General features: G+C 39.9%; 2 protein-coding genes across 2 annotated transcripts in view; both read right to left on the minus strand.

The window, feature by feature from the left end:
- Positions 1-6,923, minus strand: part of rngtt (RNA guanylyltransferase and 5'-phosphatase) — a 109,425-nt gene extending 102,502 nt beyond the window's left edge. The window contains exons 1-4 of the mRNA XM_084001120.1: positions 6,434-6,923; positions 4,508-4,617; positions 4,303-4,406; positions 4,110-4,198 (exon numbers count right to left, since the gene is read on the minus strand). Of these exons, the coding sequence (XP_083857246.1) occupies positions 4,110-4,198; positions 4,303-4,406; positions 4,508-4,617; positions 6,434-6,497 (367 nt within the window). The 5' untranslated portion in view covers positions 6,498-6,923. The remainder of the gene's footprint in view (positions 1-4,109; positions 4,199-4,302; positions 4,407-4,507; positions 4,618-6,433) is intronic.
- A 975-nt stretch (positions 6,924-7,898) lies between these two features.
- Positions 7,899-20,329, minus strand: LOC311007011 (interleukin-31 receptor subunit alpha-like). Its single transcript, XM_084000090.1, has 16 exons — positions 20,046-20,329; positions 18,480-18,749; positions 18,254-18,380; positions 17,959-18,143; positions 17,731-17,843; positions 17,039-17,062; positions 16,171-16,327; positions 13,790-13,872; positions 13,453-13,669; positions 13,163-13,327; positions 11,676-11,777; positions 11,441-11,584; positions 11,208-11,348; positions 9,863-9,947; positions 9,661-9,742; positions 7,899-8,800 (listed from the first exon to the last, which is right to left on the minus strand). The coding sequence occupies exons 1-16, from the start codon at positions 20,098-20,100 to the stop codon at positions 8,393-8,395; spliced, it is 2,358 nt and encodes a 785-aa protein (XP_083856216.1). The 5' UTR covers positions 20,101-20,329; the 3' UTR covers positions 7,899-8,392.
- Between the last annotated feature and the right edge of the window lie 411 nt (positions 20,330-20,740).

The following is a 20,740-nucleotide window of genomic DNA, read 5'->3' on the forward strand; positions in this document are numbered from 1 at the left end:
TATTTTACACATTCACACCTGTGTTGTATAGTTTTGATATTCATGATAAGATGTATCTGCAGTTCTGAGGCTCTCTTCTGACTGGTTTCTAAGTGCATAAATAAAAAATGGCTATTGCAAATGCAAACTTCAGGTGAACACTCACAGAAACCAAAACCTGCAAGGTTGGATGGCCGACATATACACTGATACCAGCACATCTCTGATAAACTAATACTGTTGTATTGGACTTGAATGCACTGCAATATTCCTCTGTATATATATGCATCTCCTGTGCAGGGTGGAGGGTTAGGTAAGTATTACATATGCATGAAAACATCGACACTGAGCAATCAGCATGATGCCATTCATATTACCTTCATTTATGAGAAGCGCAGACTAAAAAAAAACATTTCAGCTTTTAATGATGTGCTGAGTAATGGATAGATGTAGATATACAATTTCAATGTGATTGAAAAAGAAAATACAAAACAGTTGGAGCTGCAAAAAAAAAAAAAAATCTGCCTACATATTAACTTTTAAACCAAACTGATTGAGCCACGTTTCACCTAGAAATCACCTACACAGTGCACTCCGTGGGAGAGAGGAGCTGAGTCTCATGTGAAACTCCTACATATTTATAAAAGCAAAAAGCAAAAAAACTGGTGAATTGAAAACGAAACTGTTTTCTGAAGGACATTTGTTTAACGGCCATGCACGTTTGGAGAAATGCAAATGGGGCTCGACTCGAGGGACGAAATGTGTCCTGACTGAGCAACATGTACAGCCGTTTGACCTCCAGCTGTAACACACAGCGACTCTGTGGCCGTCAGCGGGCGACTGGCTGCACTGGGAAACAGCCTGAAGTTAAGAGACGATGAGTGTAGGAGAAAAGAAGATAAATGAAACAAGTGAAAATAACCACAGCAGCTCATCTGACTTTAATTTGCACTGATCCAACTGTAGAGTAAGGCTGCTCTCTGCTGGACACACAGGGTAATGCTGCTCATAGGCCACTGTAGTTTTGCACTCAATAGACAAATGTTAAAATATAAATGTTATAGATGCTCTTTGCCACCATGAAACCTCAGGTTAAGATGCATTCAAAAGCTTTTTCAGTTCAAAAATCTTCTTTCACAATAGAAATAAATGTAGTCTGAATTACAGTCAAGTATCAAGTACAAACGGCTATACCATAAACTGGTTTTATGGTGTAATTTGAATGAATGTATTTACTTACTTAGCATAGTAACAAAATAAAATCAGAAACTGAACGAAAACTGTTCTGTTGAATTCAAGTTGCACACTGTTTGTAAATCAATAACATCACTATAATCATATCAGTGCCTTTTGATGCTTGGGTTCTGCATCAGTTTTAAGTCATTAAAAGCGCTCAGTAATTTAACTTCTGTGTAAAAGGACAGAGCAAACAAACCTTTAAAATTAAACTGAAATTGTGGGATACAGATCCATGACAATAAATGTCCTATTAATATAATGTATAGTTGGTGTTTGAGGCCACTTTAGGCCACTTAGGAATATCACATTGTGACTAAATGTATTAAATAACAGCCTGCTCAGTAAAACATTTGTGTTAACCGAACACCGAGAGATCGACAGTAAATGTTCTCAGAAATCAAGCGGAGGTGCTGCAGGTGCTTCTACTTAAGATTCAAGGTTTCTGAGACGTTTACTCCGACATTAAGATTCACGCTGAGCCTGATAACTGGAGGCTCGAGCGCCAGCGGAGAGTAGAAATCTGTGGGGTGGTGAAACATCACAACAAATATAAATGAGTTATCGCTGAGGCAAACCTCTTCCTACAGTCGGAGGAAAATGATTCACAGTGCAAAGTCATTTACACTCCCGACTGGTTTTATATCCACTGAAGGTCTACTTTTATGCATCCTCATATTCTTCCTTGAGCAGAGGCAAAACACAGAAAACCTAAATGGGTTTTAGTCGCTTTAAGGAGCTGAGAGGCAGATGAAGTCTGACGGTTTTCTACTGTTTTCAATGTATCATCGTTGGACTTTAACAAACATAAAACCCTGACGCTCTTCAACGCTGATTTTGACCATTTTAGTCACTGTTGAACTAAAGCTCACCATTACCTACTTACTAAACCTTTACAAGTAAATCCTTTGCTTATCAAAGACTGAACAAAACTCAAAAATGTATCAAGGACATAATAAAAATAAGTTCTGCTTTCATCCATGACATCAAGTTCACATAGGGTGACCGATTTAGGGCTGTAATCAACCAAAGAAATTGTTGGTCGACTGAAACCCTGAAATTACGACTAAAAATCGACCAATCGGGGGTCAAAAAACTAGTCCAAAATAAAAAAAATCTCCGTCGCCTGGAACACACTGACGAGGATATGATCAGAAACTCTTTCAACTTGTGTGGCCTGTCTGTGAAGACTGACGGGAGTGAATCTGACCTCCTCCTCTGCTTCAGAGAGGGACAGCAGGTCTCTGCTCCGTGTCTGGATCCCGGTCGGGACGGGAGATGGACCGCAGCACACGCTGTGAATATGCTATTGACTTGAATGGGAGTGACGTGCTACAGCGCAACATGGCCCGGACGCACTGCCCGCGGAACAGAAGCGCAGCGCCCTGGAGTGGAGGCAGTTTCTGATCAGCGCCCATGTTAACCTCTCTGACCGGCCGCACATCTCGGGTTGTGGGGCGCCGCTGCAGCGCTTCAGTTCGGTGTCTGTTCTATTTTTCATGCGAGCCGTGAGCGCCGTTGTCAAGCTCAGACAGGAAGTCGGGCACAGAAAAGGCGAGAGAATCCGGTCAATTTTCAAAATAAAATAATTAAATGCTGATTAATTAAGTTGTTGCTGTCCGTCTATAAATAGCCTATTTGTCAGTTGCGTCTGCACACGAGACACACACACACATCCATACACAGAGCTAGACACAGACCTGTGTGTGTGGAGTCGTATTTGACCGGCGCGCAGAGAGCAGGAGAAGCAGCTCCCTGTGCCTCCAGCCAAGCACCTGTGAGGACGCGCGCTGCGCTCCTGCGGGCAGTGCGTCAGGGCTGACCCAGGTCCGACAACCCAGCAAGGAGAACAACACGTGAGGAAGATGAAGATGAGCTACTGAACAATGAGGAGGGATTTAGAAATAAAAGTCCCCCTCAGATAAAAGCCTGCCCCAATAAAGGCAGGGTCTCCTGGGCAATTTTGTAAATAAAGGCCCCGGTCCTCCTGATGAAATTAACACGCCAAATAATCGACCAATCAGAATTTTGGTCGAGCCAGAACGTATCGACCAATAAATCGACCAGTCGACTAGGAGTTTACAGCCCTAGACCGATTAGTCCATAATTTCCAGATATTCAAAAAGGCTTGGTTCATATTATTACATAAGAAATGCAGTAAAACCAAAGAGGAAGGAAGTGCCGGATAAAAGCACGTAGTAATAGGTTTTTCAGTCTAACCCTCCGATTCAAGAATGTAACACACAGTAAATACGGTCACAATAATCTCAACTCTACCATTTTATATCTCTCCAGAACATTAAAGCAGAAGTGGTCCGGTCGTTTTCGCTAATGCTGCGTTCCAGGCAGGCTTTTGAAATCGTAAATTACAGCTTCAAGTCACAACTTACGACTTTGTAGCGTTCCAGGCAACCCACTCGTGTTTTTCCGACCTGTTTTACCGGTGAAAGTCACTATAACGGCCACTCGTAACTTCCGACCTGTGAACTCGTACCAGATCGAACTGGTACGACTTCACGGTCGGAAAAATACGAGTTTCCTTGAACGCACCATAACATCCCTCGTCCCTACGTCGCCACATTCACGGCGTTCCTTGGCTGCACACACAGCCCTGCATGCCGTTCTCTCTCCTCATTGGATAAAAACTGTAGGATACGATAAATGTTTTCTCCTCGGCTCAGAGCAGAGCAGAGGGACTGACAGACCCGTGTTTCAGTCCAAACACTCTATGTAAGTGATTGCTGTCGGAAGATATAACTATTTAAGACTTATATTAACACAAATATATCACTTACTTCTGCTTTAACTCCAGACGTCCCAAAGCTGTGATACAAGAGCTTGTTCACAGACATGTAACCGTGGTTTCTGTCACTGTGGAGCTGTGGTTTGCTTACCTATCAGTTCTGTGGGATTCTTCTCCAGAAAGTGTTCGCACAGCGTGATGAACATGGCGGTCGTCTCTTTCGAAGGACATTCCCCGTGACTGGAGCAAAAACAGAATGACATCAGAGTTATTACTTCACCTCTAGATGAGCAACAGCAAAACGATTAGTTCAACTCAAGGCAGCGACTTGGCCCCGTACGTACCCTTTACACTGAAGCTTCACGTATTTTATGCTTTCTTTTTCAATGTCGTTGCGGTCGTAAAAGCGAGTAGTGTTCGTCAAATCCACAAGCAAACCCATCTTCACCTGGAGGAAGAAACAAAAACAGAGGACAAGGTGAGTCATGGGATTTTCAGGAGTTGAGTTTTTCCCTCAGAGCTTCAGTCACCGAACGTGGAGTTACTTACTTTTAGACTTTTTAAGAAGTTGGACAGCATGCTCGGGTGAAACCTGTTCTCCTCTGCAACTTGCTCATCATATCTGGGACCCAACATTGTTTTCATAGGCAGGAATTTTCCTGTGAGGGAAAAAAAAAGCAATGGACCATTTGGCATACAGTTCAAAACCTCTGCACTACTAATGCGTTTCATTGATTATTTTATTGCAGAGTGCTGCAAAGCCCGGTCTAATAGAGTTTCACATTTTGTCCCCAGTTGCCATGATAACCACTCTTTACCATACCAAATCAAATTTTAAAAATAATAGAAAAACAATTATCTAAATTTGATCAACTGACAGACACAGTGTGGTCACAGAGGGGGAGGATTTGTTTTAGTTTTGACTCTGATTACATATGGCAATTTCATTATTTACCCTGCACCCTGGAAACCAACCAGCTCTCTAGAGGTGAAATTAAATACTGATCAATTGATTGGCTGATAAACAGAAAAACATGTTCAATGACGTAAGTCTGATCAAAAGGATAAATGCCAAAAAAGTGACACACTTGCTATGTCTTGTTTGCAGTCACAGTAAATTCAGTATTTTTGACAGCTGGTCAGACTACACAAGACATTCAAATATGTTAACTTTTTTTTCACTACACTTTCTGACATTTCATACACAAACACAAAACAAGCATTTGGCAGTTAATGGACATATTGCTTGTAAAGCTCTCCTATGTTAAAATAACATGACCTCATACAAGATTATTCTGTGTATACATGACTTCACATAAGGAGAAAAAAAAGACCACAATATAAACTAAAACAATTCAGATGTAAAACTCAAAACTCAAATTCATATAATCTATCTCTAGGAGACCTGGAGGAAGACTGCAGACCTGACATTGCTGATGACACTTGTTGTTTACACAGTTGGTCAGGATTTAGAACAGATTTGTGATCAATAAATTGATGCAGACCTTTGGGGCAGATCTTTGAGTCTGTTTCCCTTCGGCCTGCACCAAGGGAAACAACATGTTCCTGCCTTGAAACTGAATACCTGTCTAAATTAGTGCTCTGGTGTAACGCAAACGTAAGTGGAGATGCGTCTGGCTGGCTAGCTGGCAATGTTGTTGTCCAAACAAACATGTACAGACAGAAACACACACATGTTTTTGATAGATAGGAATATAACCACCATAGACTAACACAGACCCAGCTGCTGCAGCTCCAGCTGCTGCTGCTGCTGCACGCCACGCGACAGGCTCCGGTTTGTTTTGACACGTGACGCCCCGACAGAGAAGGAGAAGCTAACCAACTCAGCACTACTCTGCTCAACCACTTATTTATTCTTTTACTTTTTTATTTCTGGGTATATTAAGTTAAAGATTTATCCGATTTATAGTTTTTAAAGTAAATTACGGCTGAGTTTAGCTTTGACAACCCGTTAGCCACAGGTGCCAGGTCAGGCTGGGCAAAGCGCGCCTGAATAAAATATCACACTGAACTCCATTTAAAAACAACACGATGAATTCACTGAAAAATTAAAAACGTACGCACCGATTAGAAAGCAAATTTCACTATATACATTCATTAATGTCTTTTAATTAATTTGGCTTCCCAAATCCACACCGCAGCCTCATTTTATTATAATAAACTGGCCTCATGTTATAGACTACGATATAATCCACTTAACATTGCCATTTTGTGATGCTAACCTTAGCAATAATATATTTCATGCCTGATAATTGACCAGATAACAGCTCGGCAGCTATACGCAATTTTTAACTTAAAAGCAGAGGAAATAAAATACAATTTGTGATTAAAAGCAGGTTATAAGGTTTCAGATATATCATTCATCATCATCATCATCATGTTGCTCCTGTATCACAGAGCTGAGCTAGCATTAGCATTAGCATTAGCAGCTGGTTTATTCGTTTCTGCGCTCACCTGCCACCGGTTGTCCTCGTCTGGGACAGTTCCGCCACCGTGAAGGAGGTCCGGTGTGTGCCATGGTGTTCAGGATTCAGGAGGGGGGAAGGAGAAGGAGAAGGAGGAGGAGAAGCAGGTTTCGGTGCAATGAGTCGCTGGCTGGTTGGTTGGTGGGGCGGTAGGTAGCTCACCTCCCCTCCCGGTCAGACCGCGACTATCTCCGGCTGTGGTTCACTCGAGCACCGCGGCCTCAAGGCCTCGCAGCTGCTGCTTCGCCCGAGATCATCCAACGGATCTTATGCCCGGTCAAGCTCCTGACCTGGCCGGCAGGCAAAAACACACCGCTTATATGTTAGTAAAGACTCTCCGCGGATCAGCAGCAGCATCCCGAAAACAACAGGGTTTTTTTCTCCCCTCTTTCTTTTCCCTTTGAGTCCGTTTTGTTTTGATCCACAACAGACACCAGTCGAGCTAACTAGCTAGCCTGGGCTAAGCATGCTAGCCTTCTTCTTCTCCTCCTTCTTCTGGACCTCAATACACGACTTCCTGTGTCGTAGCGCCCCCTAGCGGCAAGATTATAAAAAAGTATACCAGGGGTCAGGCACCCTAGTAATTTACAGTACCGTAATAATTTTTTTTTTTTAATAAAAAAAATAAAGTGTATTATATTAAACTGTGCCAAGTGCCGTGTATAAACGTTTCTTGTTATTGTGCATAATGAAACGTGCAAGGTACAGTGAGTAGTGGGTGGCCATGACTGCCATTTATAAACAGACCTTGTTAACTGACACCAATGCTGATATCAACTACAGTATGTTTGTCAGTTACATGATAATCATGCACACAAGCGTTTTAAATTGACCTTTTTATTTGAAACATAAATGTAGAAACTACAGTAAAAGATATAAAACATTGTCTACTCAACCACAAATTCAACGACACCCCATCTCCACAGACCCTAAAAGACCTATGTAGAATAACTATGTAATAACTTTATATAACTATATAGTCATAAATAACTGTAACTATAAAATATATAAACTATAACTATACAGTGTCACCTTTTTTAGGACCATCCGTTCAGAGAGCTGAACTGCAATATTGACTATGTATACCGTATATAAATATATATATAAAAAAAACGTTTTTTAATGGACATTTTGTTTGTTTTTAAAGAAATATAGTAATTAATTTTTTTGTGCATGTGTGATCTCCTCTAGGCTGCAGGGGGAAGCAGCTACCTTCACTCCCTGCTAGACTGTATGAGCCAAGCAAAATGGCTTTATGGCACTGTCGTTGGGTTCTTAATAAAGTATGAACGATTTAATTAATATAATATAATATTGTTGCTGTGGAAATTAAAAATGTTTATTTTTGGAAGGTGGTAAAATAAAAAACTACAGTGAGTGACAACTTTATAGTCTAAAATATTTACTCCTTTTTTTAACAAGTGTAGGTATGAGTGATAACAAACAAGGAAGAACAGAGAACACCTTTATAATACATAGCTAATATTATGTTAACATTACTCTTCCTTTTTACATTTGCATGCACAACACAAACTTATACATTACATTACATTACATTATTTCAGTGTCTGCTGCATTATCTTGTGTGTGTGAGTAAAAAAACTACTTTTATTTACAGTGCTGAATGTTACATTTGGTCCGTATTACGTAGTAGTGCTGAACATACACAGCCATATGCACATCTAAATATTCTTACATCAGGTACATGCATCAGCTTGACTTAATAACACTGCTACTGTACTACTACACACATAAACATAACACATTTCTATCAACGAGGTATAGACAGTGACAAAATGTACATTTATTTACACATCTGGGTGATGAGAATGAGATGATAAGATAAGATATAATTATTCTTATTTAGGTTCACTCCACTTTGGACAACACCGCTGAGCTTCATTCAGAGCTAATAGTCTGTGTATCCTGTTGAATGTTTCTGCTACTCTCACCTACCTTGACCTTGTTCGAACATGTTCAGCGTCACGTACACAGTCATCGGTGCTGTTTTCTCCTGCTGTTTCCCTGAAATGGGCTTACATGGTTTAACTTTCTCGGGGGACTTAATTTCCACTGAACTCTGACTGCGGTACGGATTGAGTGAGCTGTTGTTGTTGTTAACCGGAGGAAGCAGCAACGCGGTGGATTCTCCAGAACCCACGTGCTCCGTCTCTGGGAGTTCAACTTCAGCTGGTTGCTCATCCTGTACGTTTGGTCCGAGAGCAGCTGGGTCGGTGTATTCCTCAGTTTGGTCAATGGCTCGGTTACAGCCTGAAGCAGGTGGAGAGATGGACGTTCCCTCAGGCTCCACTGTGTAAATCGGGTCACATACACTTTCAGATGGATTACTGAACGCCTGGACGGGGCAGATTCCGTGTGGAGAAACAAAAACACAGAAAGGAAGAACAATAAGACATAAAGCACTGCTGTTTGGTGATTGGGGTTAATTTTTATGTTTTTTCAAGAGATAAAAACTAGGGAAAATTATGAAATTGAACCAGATGTCATTAATCAACCAGATGAAGGTAACAATACAAATGTATACATGTTACTGATGGGGCCAGAGCAACTTTTGACAGTGAAATTATTTCCACATGTTGATTTGTTCTTTAACTGAAGCATATTAGAGGAAGAAGTATCCACGAAAAACATTAAAATGCCTCTGAAAACGAGGACGTCCAAAAATGTTAGGTATTTGGGTTGAATCCAGTATACAGTGTGGAGAAGTCTTAGGCGTTCCTGATAAACAGCTGCCTTTTTGTGACCTCCACACAATGGTTGTTTTTTGTTTTATTTTTTGGCTTTTCATGCCTTAATTAGATAGAACAGTTGAGAGAGACAGGAAAGGGGGAGGCAGAGAGAGGGGGAATGACATGCAGGAAAGGGGGACTGTAGCCTTTATACATTGGGCGCCTGCTTAACCTGCTGCGCCACTTGACACAACTCGACCTCCCCACAATTTAATGTCTCTGGCTTCTTTCAGACAAAAGTCCAAAACCACCAAGATTTCTATGTTTAGCTGTGTCTTTACTTTTTCTTTTTAAAAATCTCTGTGGCCTTGTGATTTTGTGGAGAAATACTACCACATACAATTTTATGATTTTTCATGACCACCAACTGTATAAACGAGCACTTGGTTAATTTTTTATTTCATTATTATTATTTTTTTTTTATCTGCTGCCTCAATATGAGGGCAACTCATTCCTCCCATTTCACCTTTTGATGATCTGACGATGGCCACAGCGCCAGAGAGCTCAGGCCTGGGTTAGGAACCGGCTTCTCCCTGAATTTCTTCCACCTACAGGGCAGATTTAGATGTAAGAGACCAGTTTTAAGATTGTATGGTTATTGATTCAGTGTTTTAATTCAAAATCAATCCTTATTGCATCATGACAGACACAGAGAGATTGAAACTTACTGAACAGCACAGCATAATCCAAGAGAAAACACAAGAAGTATAACGATGCTTCCAGAGATGCTGAGCGCTGTGAGGAGCCTCGGATCTGTCATAGAAAAGAATTTACGATCATGTTGCAGCAGTTCGGTGCGCACAATAAATTAATCACTTCCACAAAACTCTGTGAATTGCTTGCAAGGTATTTCTGCAAAAAAACAACAATGACTGAAACCATGATTCATGATCATTTCAACAACTACGCGCCATCAATCCAAACATGTTATGCGTCACTCAAGATACCCTTTGAGTAGTAATAGCAGTGTAGGTGAGTAGTATGAGTAATAATATGATTAAGCTTGTTGTTAGAGAGGGATTAATCATACAGCTCATAACATGACAATAAAAGTAAATCCTGTTACATCTGATCCAGTAATGACAGTTAATTTCATATATTGTATAACCACTAATCAGACTAATGTCATTTTACAAATTAACAGGCTTCAGTCAAATTTACTTGAGGCATCGTACTGTTTTACAAGCCCAAACAAGCTGTTGTTGAGTGCTGCCTCTTGTTCTTTCCAGATGTCATAACGCTAAAACTCAGCTTGCAGCTACTGTACTGCCATCCAGGGGTCTCTTTACTGTAGAGACAAAAAAAAACTTCCCTTCCTTGTGGCCTTCCATAGTCTTAGGTGTTGACACTAATGTCTGGAGCTTGGGTCATACCAGACTGAATACGGTAATGCCAATGCAGCTCAACTCAAGAGAAGCAGAGCGTTATTTTCTCTCTTACTCAAAAATGTGATTCACTTCAGAAGAAAAATGCCACTGGAGATTCTCACTCTGACAAAACAAACAGGCATGTTCATACCTGTTCATGGAAATTCACCAAAAAAAACATGAATACTTAGGAGACGTTCAATGTGTAGAACCAAGCTATCAATCCTCCCCAAAGATCATAATAAGCCACTCCTGGCAGATACATCTGGGTGGTAACATTAACACTTGGGCCTTAGCACAGCATCAGACATGGGTCAGTAATCGTATCATGATCATTCGCAGAAGAAACACAGATCGAGGTTTTAATCTAACTCTGGGTTGCAGAGTTTAGGTGATTGTGCAATGATCCAAAGGCCACATCTGCAAGCCTCTCTACCAGAACAGAATAGTACTCTTGTTCAAGAACATGGTCAGATTTCAACATCTTCCTTGTTTATTAACATTAACAACAACTTGCTCATGTTGAAGCCCTGCTGCCCGTCAGCCAAATATATATAACCGATGAGGGCTGCAGCTGTGCACATATTACTTATTTTTTTGTTTTGTTTTTTTACTTATTTTACTCAGCATATCAGCTCCTACTTACCAAACCTTTTAGTTTTAAAGAGCCTCTCGTTGCTTTGGGTGGTTCCATTATGAGCTGTGCCCTTGATGTAGATGGTGTACTGGGTTTCTGGATCCAGATCTTTTAAAGATATGTCACGTTTTGTGCTGCCAACAGTAATGTCTACAATAAAATCACAGAAACATAACAACGTTAAAGGAAATATATCACTTCAATCCATGGGCAATATTCATCAGAGAGTGTGGTGGACTTACTGAACGTTGGCCCTTTCTGTGTCTGGTAGAAGATTGTGTAGTTGTTAACAGCTTCACTGCATTCCTCCTGGGACTTGATGCTCCAGCTTACATAGGCAGATGTGTCATAAGGATGAACACTGTCAAAAGTGATATTTCCGGGATCTGTGAAGACCATGTTTTTAGGTTAAACTGTTGTTGTTTTTTGGTGGGTTTTTTTTGAGAGTCATAAAAAACCCTAAGAGTAATGAAATACCTCCTAGTGTGGCACAGACTGGCAGGGCGTCTGTGCCATGACCTGTCCTGTCATCGAAGAGGGGCGTTACCGTGATATTGTACGACTTCTTATCCAGCAGGCCTGCAAAGAAAGGGGGAGATCTGAACGTCAATTACAAGGTGTAGGCAAGTGATTTTCAGGCACATCAAGACATTGATCTAGTTGGTACCTCATGTTTGTTTGTGAGGCACTTTGGTGCAAAGACTATTTGCTTTTAAGGTGCTGTGTAAATGAGATAAACTTGAAACTTGAAACTTAATTCTCCCTCCACTAATGGCCCTGCTCAGCTTTTTATCCAAGCTATCAGATGGTCAGTCGTTTACAGTTTTGCTCCAATCTGACATGTTTTAAAAACGATGAAATTTTGTACAGACATCCATGTTCAAAACAGGATAAAGCCTTATAACTTTGGTGAACCTCCAACTCCCCAGTTACTGTACGACGGTGAGCAGGGCAAACATTACAAACCATCTCAACCATCATGTGTTGAGAAAACTCTAGACCTACGGGCATTTGCTGAGTCACTGCTGGCAGGGGAAGAGTCTCAAGTAAAGGCAGGCAAACCGGGCAAATACAGGCACTGGTAGAAACATGACTGTAATGTGAGAACCATAAGCGTGAGCTTGTTAGCATGCTGCACCTCGCTTGTGACACTGAAGTGTCCAAATGTGACCTAACACAGTCGCAAGTGTGTTTTAGTCTCAAACAGTTACTGACTGTTGTTACATAAGACCATCTGACATCTGAAATGGGAAAAGGTGTGTCACACATGTCAACTTGGTTGAATAAATTAATCTGAAAAGGTGCTGGTAATTAATAATTGTATGTTGTGTGTGTGTTTTTTGGTCATTAGTCACTTATTTTATAATAATTTTATTTTTTAATTCATTTAATCTGTTCTTTACTAATTGTATTTTAAATCTTATTCTGTTATTTTATTATTGTAATTTATTTTATTACCCCGTCTCTCGCCCGAAGTAAGCTGAGATAGGCTCTAGCTCACCCGTGACCCTAGTACAGGATGAGCAGAAAATGAATGAATCATCTGTTATTAATTCATCAATTAGTATCAACTGTTTTATGTTTGTTTTTGTTTTTGTTTTTTTGTTTTTTTTGGGGGGGGGGGCTGCATAGATTTTAAAATCTATTTTATTGTATTATTTGGTATTGTATCTATGTATTGTATGAAAAGTGCTATATGATTGATAGATGGGTGGATGTGAGCCATAGTTCTCAAACACTCAACTGTTAATCTTAAGATCTTTCCAGTGAATGTGTGTCAGAGCAGCTTTTAAAAGTCTCTCTCCACCGCTGCATCCATTATTTGCCCAGACAAATTAGTGATGGGCTTGATGAGTCACTCACTCTTTCCATGTTTTCACCCTATGACTCATTAAGTATTTATCTCAACATCCATCTCTCTATCTGACCCCCATTTACTCTTTCATTTGTGCTGTCCAACCTACCAAACAGTGTCATGTTAGTGTACTCAGTCTCCATCCAGTAATATTCATGTCCATTGTGGGTCCAGTCGATCATGTAACTTCTGACAGGTTCAACAGGAGGCTGCCAGCTGACCAGAATAACACCTCCTTTGGTTGAAGTCTCGACTTCAGAGACTTGAGGGAGGCCTGCCAAGTGAGAAGACGAAAACTGTTTGATAATGGACCACTAACATGCATTAAGATGAATCAAAATGATCAATAAAGTGTTAGTCATGAAACAAAAAAACAAAATCAATAGCATTACAACTCACTCTCTGCGATGGCTGGAACATAAACAGACTCCTCGGCCAGCTGGGTGCCATTACGGAAAACTGTGAGATTTAGTTGATGTGCCTGTTGGTCCACGTGCACATCACAGGTTGAACTGTTGCAAGAAGTGTCTGTAGAACTGACTTCAGTCTCGTGTTGGTCGTAGGCAGTCTGTTTAATAGTGTAGGTGAATGTGCCTGGGCATGTTGCAGGAAGCCCCTGTGTAGACAGTTTGAAGCACTTCAGGTCAGGAAATATCATGCAGCAACCATGTCTCTTAGGAAATGAAGGAAGTGAATTTCAAAAATATGTAAAAGCAGCATTTAGTGTCTTCCTTACCGTCCACATTGCATGAACTTTTCTGATTCCATTGCTCTGTGGTTTGGACACTTTTCTCCACAGCTGTAGCTTGATGTCAATCTCTGTTAAAGTATGTTCAAAATAGTTACTGACTGGAATAGACCTTTTCAGAGAGTATAAACAAAGACAGGTGTTACCAAGGATACGAATTAAGGCTCCATTCCATTCAGGCTAAACAGAGTCCCCTGGGTGCGTTCCGATCGCCCTCTAGTTCCCTGTGCAGTGGACTACACAGGGTGTGCCGCCATGTTCAGTGTGGTTCCAAACCGCAGGGAGCAGTTTGAAGGGAACTGTGAACTGTGCAGGAAGGGAGTGAACAACGGTTCCTCACTTCGCCCAGTTCACCGGATGTTGACAACCGATATTACCCATCAGCCATTGCGGTCCGTTTACGTACGTTACGTAAATTGGCAGGGCTAATGGTTACCTGTCTAACTTTAATAGCTCAGTGGCTCAATAAACGGTCCATGAAAAACATTTTTTTTCCGGCGAATATCTTAGTTACAACATGACTGAGCTAACTAGAGTAGTTTCATGTCGTGTCCGACAACGGGAGGGATTTAACAGCTGACGTCCTGGTGTTAGCTTAGCTACCGCCGTTAGCTTAGCGACAGCCGTTAGATTTCCTGTCAGCTGAGCCGCTGATGCTTTCTACACACCCTGATGCCCCGAAACTGAATAAATACCACGCATTGCAACACAAAACTGCTTTGCTTGTGCACACAGAAATAGTAATGTTTCTTAAATCATTTCAGATCTGTCTAAACGGTGATAGTGGCGTGAAACATTTTGAAACTTAAAGCAGATATCAGTGGAATGTTTTTGTTAATATAAGTCCTAAATAGTCCTATTTTCCGTCAGCAATCACTTACATGAAGTATTTCAGCCTAAACACGAGTCTCTCCGTCACTCTGCTCTGCTGTAACCCGAGGAGAAAATTTTCCTTGTGGGATACAAGTGTTATCCAATGAGGAGAGAGAACGGCATGAAGGGCTGTGTGTGCAGCCAAGGGATGCGCGTGAATGTGGTGACGTAGCACGAGGACCAATTGATGCCTGACAAGGGCGGGGGCTGCTAACTCATGGTGCGTTCAAAGAAACTCGTACTTTGTGTTTTTCCTTCCTGTGAAGTCATACCAGTTCGATCTGGTACGAGTTCACGGGTCGGAAGTTACGAGTGGCCGTTATAGGGAACTTTCACAGACAACAGGATGGTAAAAACACGAGCTACGGGTTACCTGGAACGCTACCAAGTCGTAGTTGTGACTTGAAGCTGTAACTTACGGTTTCAAAAGCCTGCCTTGAACGCAGCATTAGCCGAAACGGCCGTGAAGCTGATATCTGCTTTAAAAACTTTATTTTTAAACTCGACCGGAGACAGCTGTGACGTTGCAGGGTGTTCCGAATGGTGTTATATCGGTTAAGTGAAGTTTCCTACGGCAGAGTCCCTGTGCAGGGAGTAGGGAGTAGGGGGCTCTGTCCAAGTAAACTGTGGATCGGAACGCAGCCAGGGTGCTGCTGGCTCATTAGAAAAAGCTCTGCTACACTAAATGGAATGGAGCCTTAATTCGTATCCTTGGTAACACCTGTATTTGTTTATACTCTCTGAAAAGGTCAAAATACAGAAACAACTGGACAAAAATAACAGAACATGACCTGTTCTTTCCGGGAACAAAAACCAAAACAACTTTTAATAATAACTATGGCACCCGCTGCTCAGCAATTACTGTATGTCATTACCAGTAGTCACTGCTTTTGTTTTGGTTTCTGTTATCCTTCCGGGGAAAGTACCTCCCTACACGTGAACCACTAATTGTTTACAAGAATTATCTGGAACAAACTGTTACCAGACTTCTGGGTGACATTAAATCTATCCTATTCTATTCCTATTCCTGCTTTTCAAATCTTTATACTCTCAGAACCAGTAATAATGTTCCTGAATTTCAATTTTTCTTGAATTTTGTTTTATGCATACTGTAAATACATCTAGGGCAAAACCAATCATGGGTTTTAGTTGATTGTCTGTAACAATGTGCAACAATCGAAGCAACATTTGAAAATACATAAATATATGCTTGTTGTGTCCCTCCTCTTTAAAATAATATCAGTGAGGGTTTTTTGTTGTTCTTGTTAGGATCCCAATGCCAGTATCTCAGTGTTAGTTAGATTTCTGAAAACTGTGGGGTTGGTCTTTGGGTTTGACTATGACTGAAAACTCAAACCCAAAAGTAGATAATATACAGTATATATATTTGTAGCTAATAATCCACTGTCATCACGTCTGATTTTAATTTTTAATTTCTTTCCTCCTTTGCATCATATTATCAGATATAATAACCCCATTCACTTCCTGGTTCTTACCATTTAGTCCAGTCTGAGCTGTCTGTTCCCGGCTCCAGTCGCTCCAGGGAGCTTTGACTAAAGCACAGCGGGCCGAAACTTTGTAGGTACTGCAGGACTCCATTTTTTTCTCGACTATCCCATTTTCACCCTTGTTGAGAGTCCTATTGACCGTCGTCTTGAAAAAAGGAAAAGGAGCCATTCAGTCAGAAGTTTGTTTTGTTGAAATCAGAAACAACAACCAAAAAGCCATAATTATTACTTGCTTAGCCTAGGGTGCCATCACAAATAGCTGTTAAAGTTTACAACCTTCTTATTTCCACAAGGAGGGATAAAAATGAATAACAAAAACACAGTGTTTGCCTTTAAAAAATACTGTGTTGCTATGGTGACCACTGCCGTGTCTAAGCTCGAGTGCCGTTTATTGATATTGGACTGACAAATCTGTGATCAAACAATTAATGACATGCATCTTTTATCCTACAGCTATTCAATTGATGCTGGTTGTAATTTTGAGATATTATTACCAAAAAGCAATAAACAGTTTGCAACAAAACTGGGTGGAGATGTGGAGCATGGGTGTGGATTCAGGATTTCTTTTTTTTTTTTTTTTATCACATTCTTCAACATTTCCATATATGCTCTGTTGAGAGCTATTCAAGTTAATTTGTTTGGGACAAGGAAGAACCCTTAAAGTTTTAATTTAGATTTTTTCTGTGATCTCCATAAGGGGAAAAACAAACAGCCATTACGTTACCTGTGCTGATGAAGCTGTATTCATTTTGTCACATCAAAGTTAAATTGTCAGTTTTGACTTTGTGAATACCATTTAAGTCAACATCACCATACAAGAAGCTGAGATGCCCTTATTATGAAAACCTGCCCTTACCTCTTCAGTTCCATCACTGACAGCCTGGGAGAGAAAAAAAGAGAAACGATAAAAGCCTCATTTAGCCGTGAGTGCTTTTTGAAAAAAGAATCCAAAACAGCTATCCAAGCTATCACATTACGGTTGAACAAATCAAAGTTTGACTGACATTGCTACAGCCATTTGTTGAATCTGTTACCAATCATAAGACATTGGGCATCTTTTATCTACTGTTAAACATCATACATGAGCTATTTTATGACCGTTTATTGCAAAATAAATAGCTATTGTAATGTTCTCAAATAAACTATAGTACAAGCCAAGACATGCAGTATTTTCTCATATTTTAATGAATACATTTATCTTTATTTTATTCCCCATTCTTGAACTGGAACATAACGTAATTTCTCCCTGATGATCAATAAAGTATTTACTTTCATTGGGGATTTCATTTACATTTACATCCCAGATAAATTACTCATTCTTTTAGGGTTTTCTCTCAAGAACTGTAGCTACAGTATACATTTCCTACACTGATTATTGTGTCATGTGTGTACTTTGTTTCTTTCTGGTCTTAGCAATAATGAAACATATGGTCACGTTCTTCTGATTTGTAATTACTATCACCGAAATTGTGTTTTATACTCTGTTTCATAATTGCTGCATAATGCATCAGAGAAAAACAGCTGTCTTCAGTAGATTGTAGGACATACCTTGTTAAACTTGACTTCACAGTGACACTGTATTTCTAGAAATTGCCGTTCCCATTTAACCAGCAGATGATCAGACGAGACAGTAACTTTAATCTTCGGTGGGTTAATTTTCACTGAAGGGAAAATAAACACAACAGCATAATTTGAATGCAGAAATGTGCAATGTTGACATGCAAATAAATGATTGAGAAATGCATGTTTTCATAAAATTTACCTCACGTTACTTACTTATACTATAGCGGGCAAATTCATAAGGGTCAGACTCGGCTTTCCAGCGGTCAGTTCTGGCTTTCACAGTAACATTAACTGTGCTATTCCCTATTTGAGGTATTACATTTGCTTTCATTGTGCACGTAGTTACACTTGAGTTGCAGTATGCACTTAGAGGTGGTTGTAATTGTAATGAAGAGACACTGAAAGAAAATAGAAAGAAATATGTTTTATATTAAGTACAAAAATCAACAAGAGAAAATGAATATTTCTATAATAATTCTTATACAAAAGAAAATGTGGAACCACTCACAGCACAGTGTAGTTTATTTTTTGAGAAGAATTCATGTGATGCTTCCAGTTGCAAGTGAACAGATTTGGTAAACCCGGCAACGTCTGATATTCATAATGCAACATGCATGATATTTCACTGGGTTTCGCTGTGGGGAAAAACAGACGAGTAACTAGTAGCCTATTAAATATTTCATCTTATTGCGGGTAGCAGAACGATAGGTATAAGTCATCAAACTGGTTCTTACTGTAGGTTTTGATGGTGACGCCTCCGATGACTTGGTGAGTAGCAGCAATGTGGCATTGCAGTGTAGCACTGGGGTAAGTGAAGTTCTTCAGTGACAACGTCGTGTGGGAGGAGTCGATGGTTTTGGACAAGCTCTCATTGATGCGCCTGTTGTTCAGCGTCCAGAAGACTTTGCCACGGACACATGAGGACTGACATCTTACCTCAGTATCAGATCCAGCTTCAACGTACTCGTTTTCGGTGGTAACATTGCAGGTGTTTGCATCCTGGCCTACAGGGAATAAATACATCAGAAAATGTAAATGAAATCCTCACTGATAAGTCTTGAGTCTGTATAGAGCCTGGCTCTGTCTAACTAACTCATTAACACATCAGACTTTATCAGTCACCTCTGCATTTTGGATTTCATATGAAATAAACAACATGCCATGTTGTGTTAAAGTACATGTCTTTATCTGCTCTGCTCTACCAGGTGATCCCAGTCATGCTTTTCAGTTGCCAGAACATTTTTTTTTTAATGTTTATAATGAGTCTGTTGATAATGAGTCCTTCAGTGCAAGTTCACTGATTCTTCCTGCCTTGGGTGACTTTCTTTGGGCTAATAGAATGTATTTGTTTGTTTTGGACTGTTTCCAATGATTTATTTAACTTTGTTGACAAAAAATCAGTGCATTCCCCCATGTTTCTCTAATCCTGCATGCACCAGTTGTAAAAGAAAAAGAAAAGGAAATGCCTGTGAACTGTCCAACAATCATAAACAACAAAACGCAATGTGTTTACAAAGCCTTCTTACAGCTAGCAACACAGTAATTTAGTTTTTTCCTTTGTGTGAGTGGTCTAATGGATGATACTCACACTCATTTTATCATGAGTGGATTGGAAACTTTTACCATCCCACAACATCTGTGGTCTCAGGACTCTAAATTGAATTCAATAGTTGGCTTCTTGGACACAGAGCAGAACCAATGTATTGTAAAGTGCGATAAACTAATCTTCAAATGGTGCAATTACTTCAGGTCTGTGGGGACTTTCTACGGATGAAAAATGACGATTGAGAACATCTGCTGCAAAAGTTGTAGTCAGGCATTGAGTAGGATTATCGTACTGCTTTTCAGTGAAGTGGGGGAGTTATCTGACATTTTGATTCAGTATTGCTGTATTCACAAATATGTTTTAACTTAAGCGCTTTATTATGAGGGTTACAGAACAACCTGTAGACAAAGAGGATCTAGTAATAGTTTTTTTGTTTTTTTAGACACTTAAAACAATCAGTTTTGCATAATAGAACCAAACTGAGTCCATCTTTGTTTACATGGAAGTAAGAAATGCTTCTTTGCAATTCTTCAAATAATTCAACTGGTTACTATACTTAATATACTGTTGAATGATAATGATCACCTTATTATGCATTTCTAGACACTTTTCAAACTGATCCTTGTTTATTAGCCCACATTCACAACCATAATGAGCATGGTAGTATGAAACCAAAACAAAAACGAGCATTTCCCTGAAATCCAGCTAATTTATCACACTTAACAGAACACCAAAATGTTAAAGCATTTCTTACCTTTGCATTCGGAGATGACTGAAACTAGAATAAAGACAATTAAAGACGGATACATTTCCTTTATCCTATAACCAGGACTCAAAGAAGGCGCCTTTTAGGATACATTTAGGACTGAGGAGTTTTCCAGACGCGTTAGACGAAAATATTAAAAAATCGCCGCTGTTCTGCTGTAATGACAGACTGTTCCCCACACTGCACCGCATTTCCCCCAAGTCCGTATCTTCTTCACCAAGTAACGGGAACTGAAGAGCAGCCTGAAATAAACGGGAGGTGTTGCCCAACACACAACGAGCTAAGAGGAAGTGAAGTAACTTGTCGAGAGCTTCTTAGACTTCTCTGATATATCGTCTCTGCTAAATCCCCGGAGCAACGTATCCTACCTCCTGAGTAACGTTATTCACACGAAATCATTAATTATGTAGGATATGATAATGAGTTACACCTGACCGCAATATAAAAGTAGCAAAAGACCGACTGTAAATGTTCCTTTCTGGGATATAATAATAATAATAATAATAATAATAATAATAATAATAATAATAATAATAATAATTATTATTATTATTATTATTATTATTATTATAGTATTAATATTAATAATAAATGCATGAGTTAGGTACTTCTGCCAAGCATGTTTCAGAGCTGTAACGTTACAAAAGCACCCAAATAGCCTAACTAATGTCTGAATGGAATCA

Source organism: Trachurus trachurus, assembly GCF_905171665.1.
Source record: "Trachurus trachurus genome assembly, chromosome: 24".
NCBI lineage: Eukaryota > Metazoa > Chordata > Actinopteri > Carangiformes > Carangidae > Trachurus > Trachurus trachurus.

Coding starts and splice junctions, on each gene's coding strand:
- LOC311007011 (XM_084000090.1), bottom strand. CDS start 20,100: ATGTATCCGTCTTTAATTGTCTTTATTCTAGTTTCAGTCATCTCCGAA. Junction 11,778..13,162: donor CACTAACATGACACTGTTTG/GTAGGTTGGACA, acceptor CTTTCTTTGCAG/GCCTGCTGGATAAGAAGTCG. Junction 9,948..11,207: donor CTTTAAAACTAAAAGGTTTG/GTAAGTAGGAGC, acceptor TTTCTATGACAG/ATCCGAGGCTCCTCACAGCG.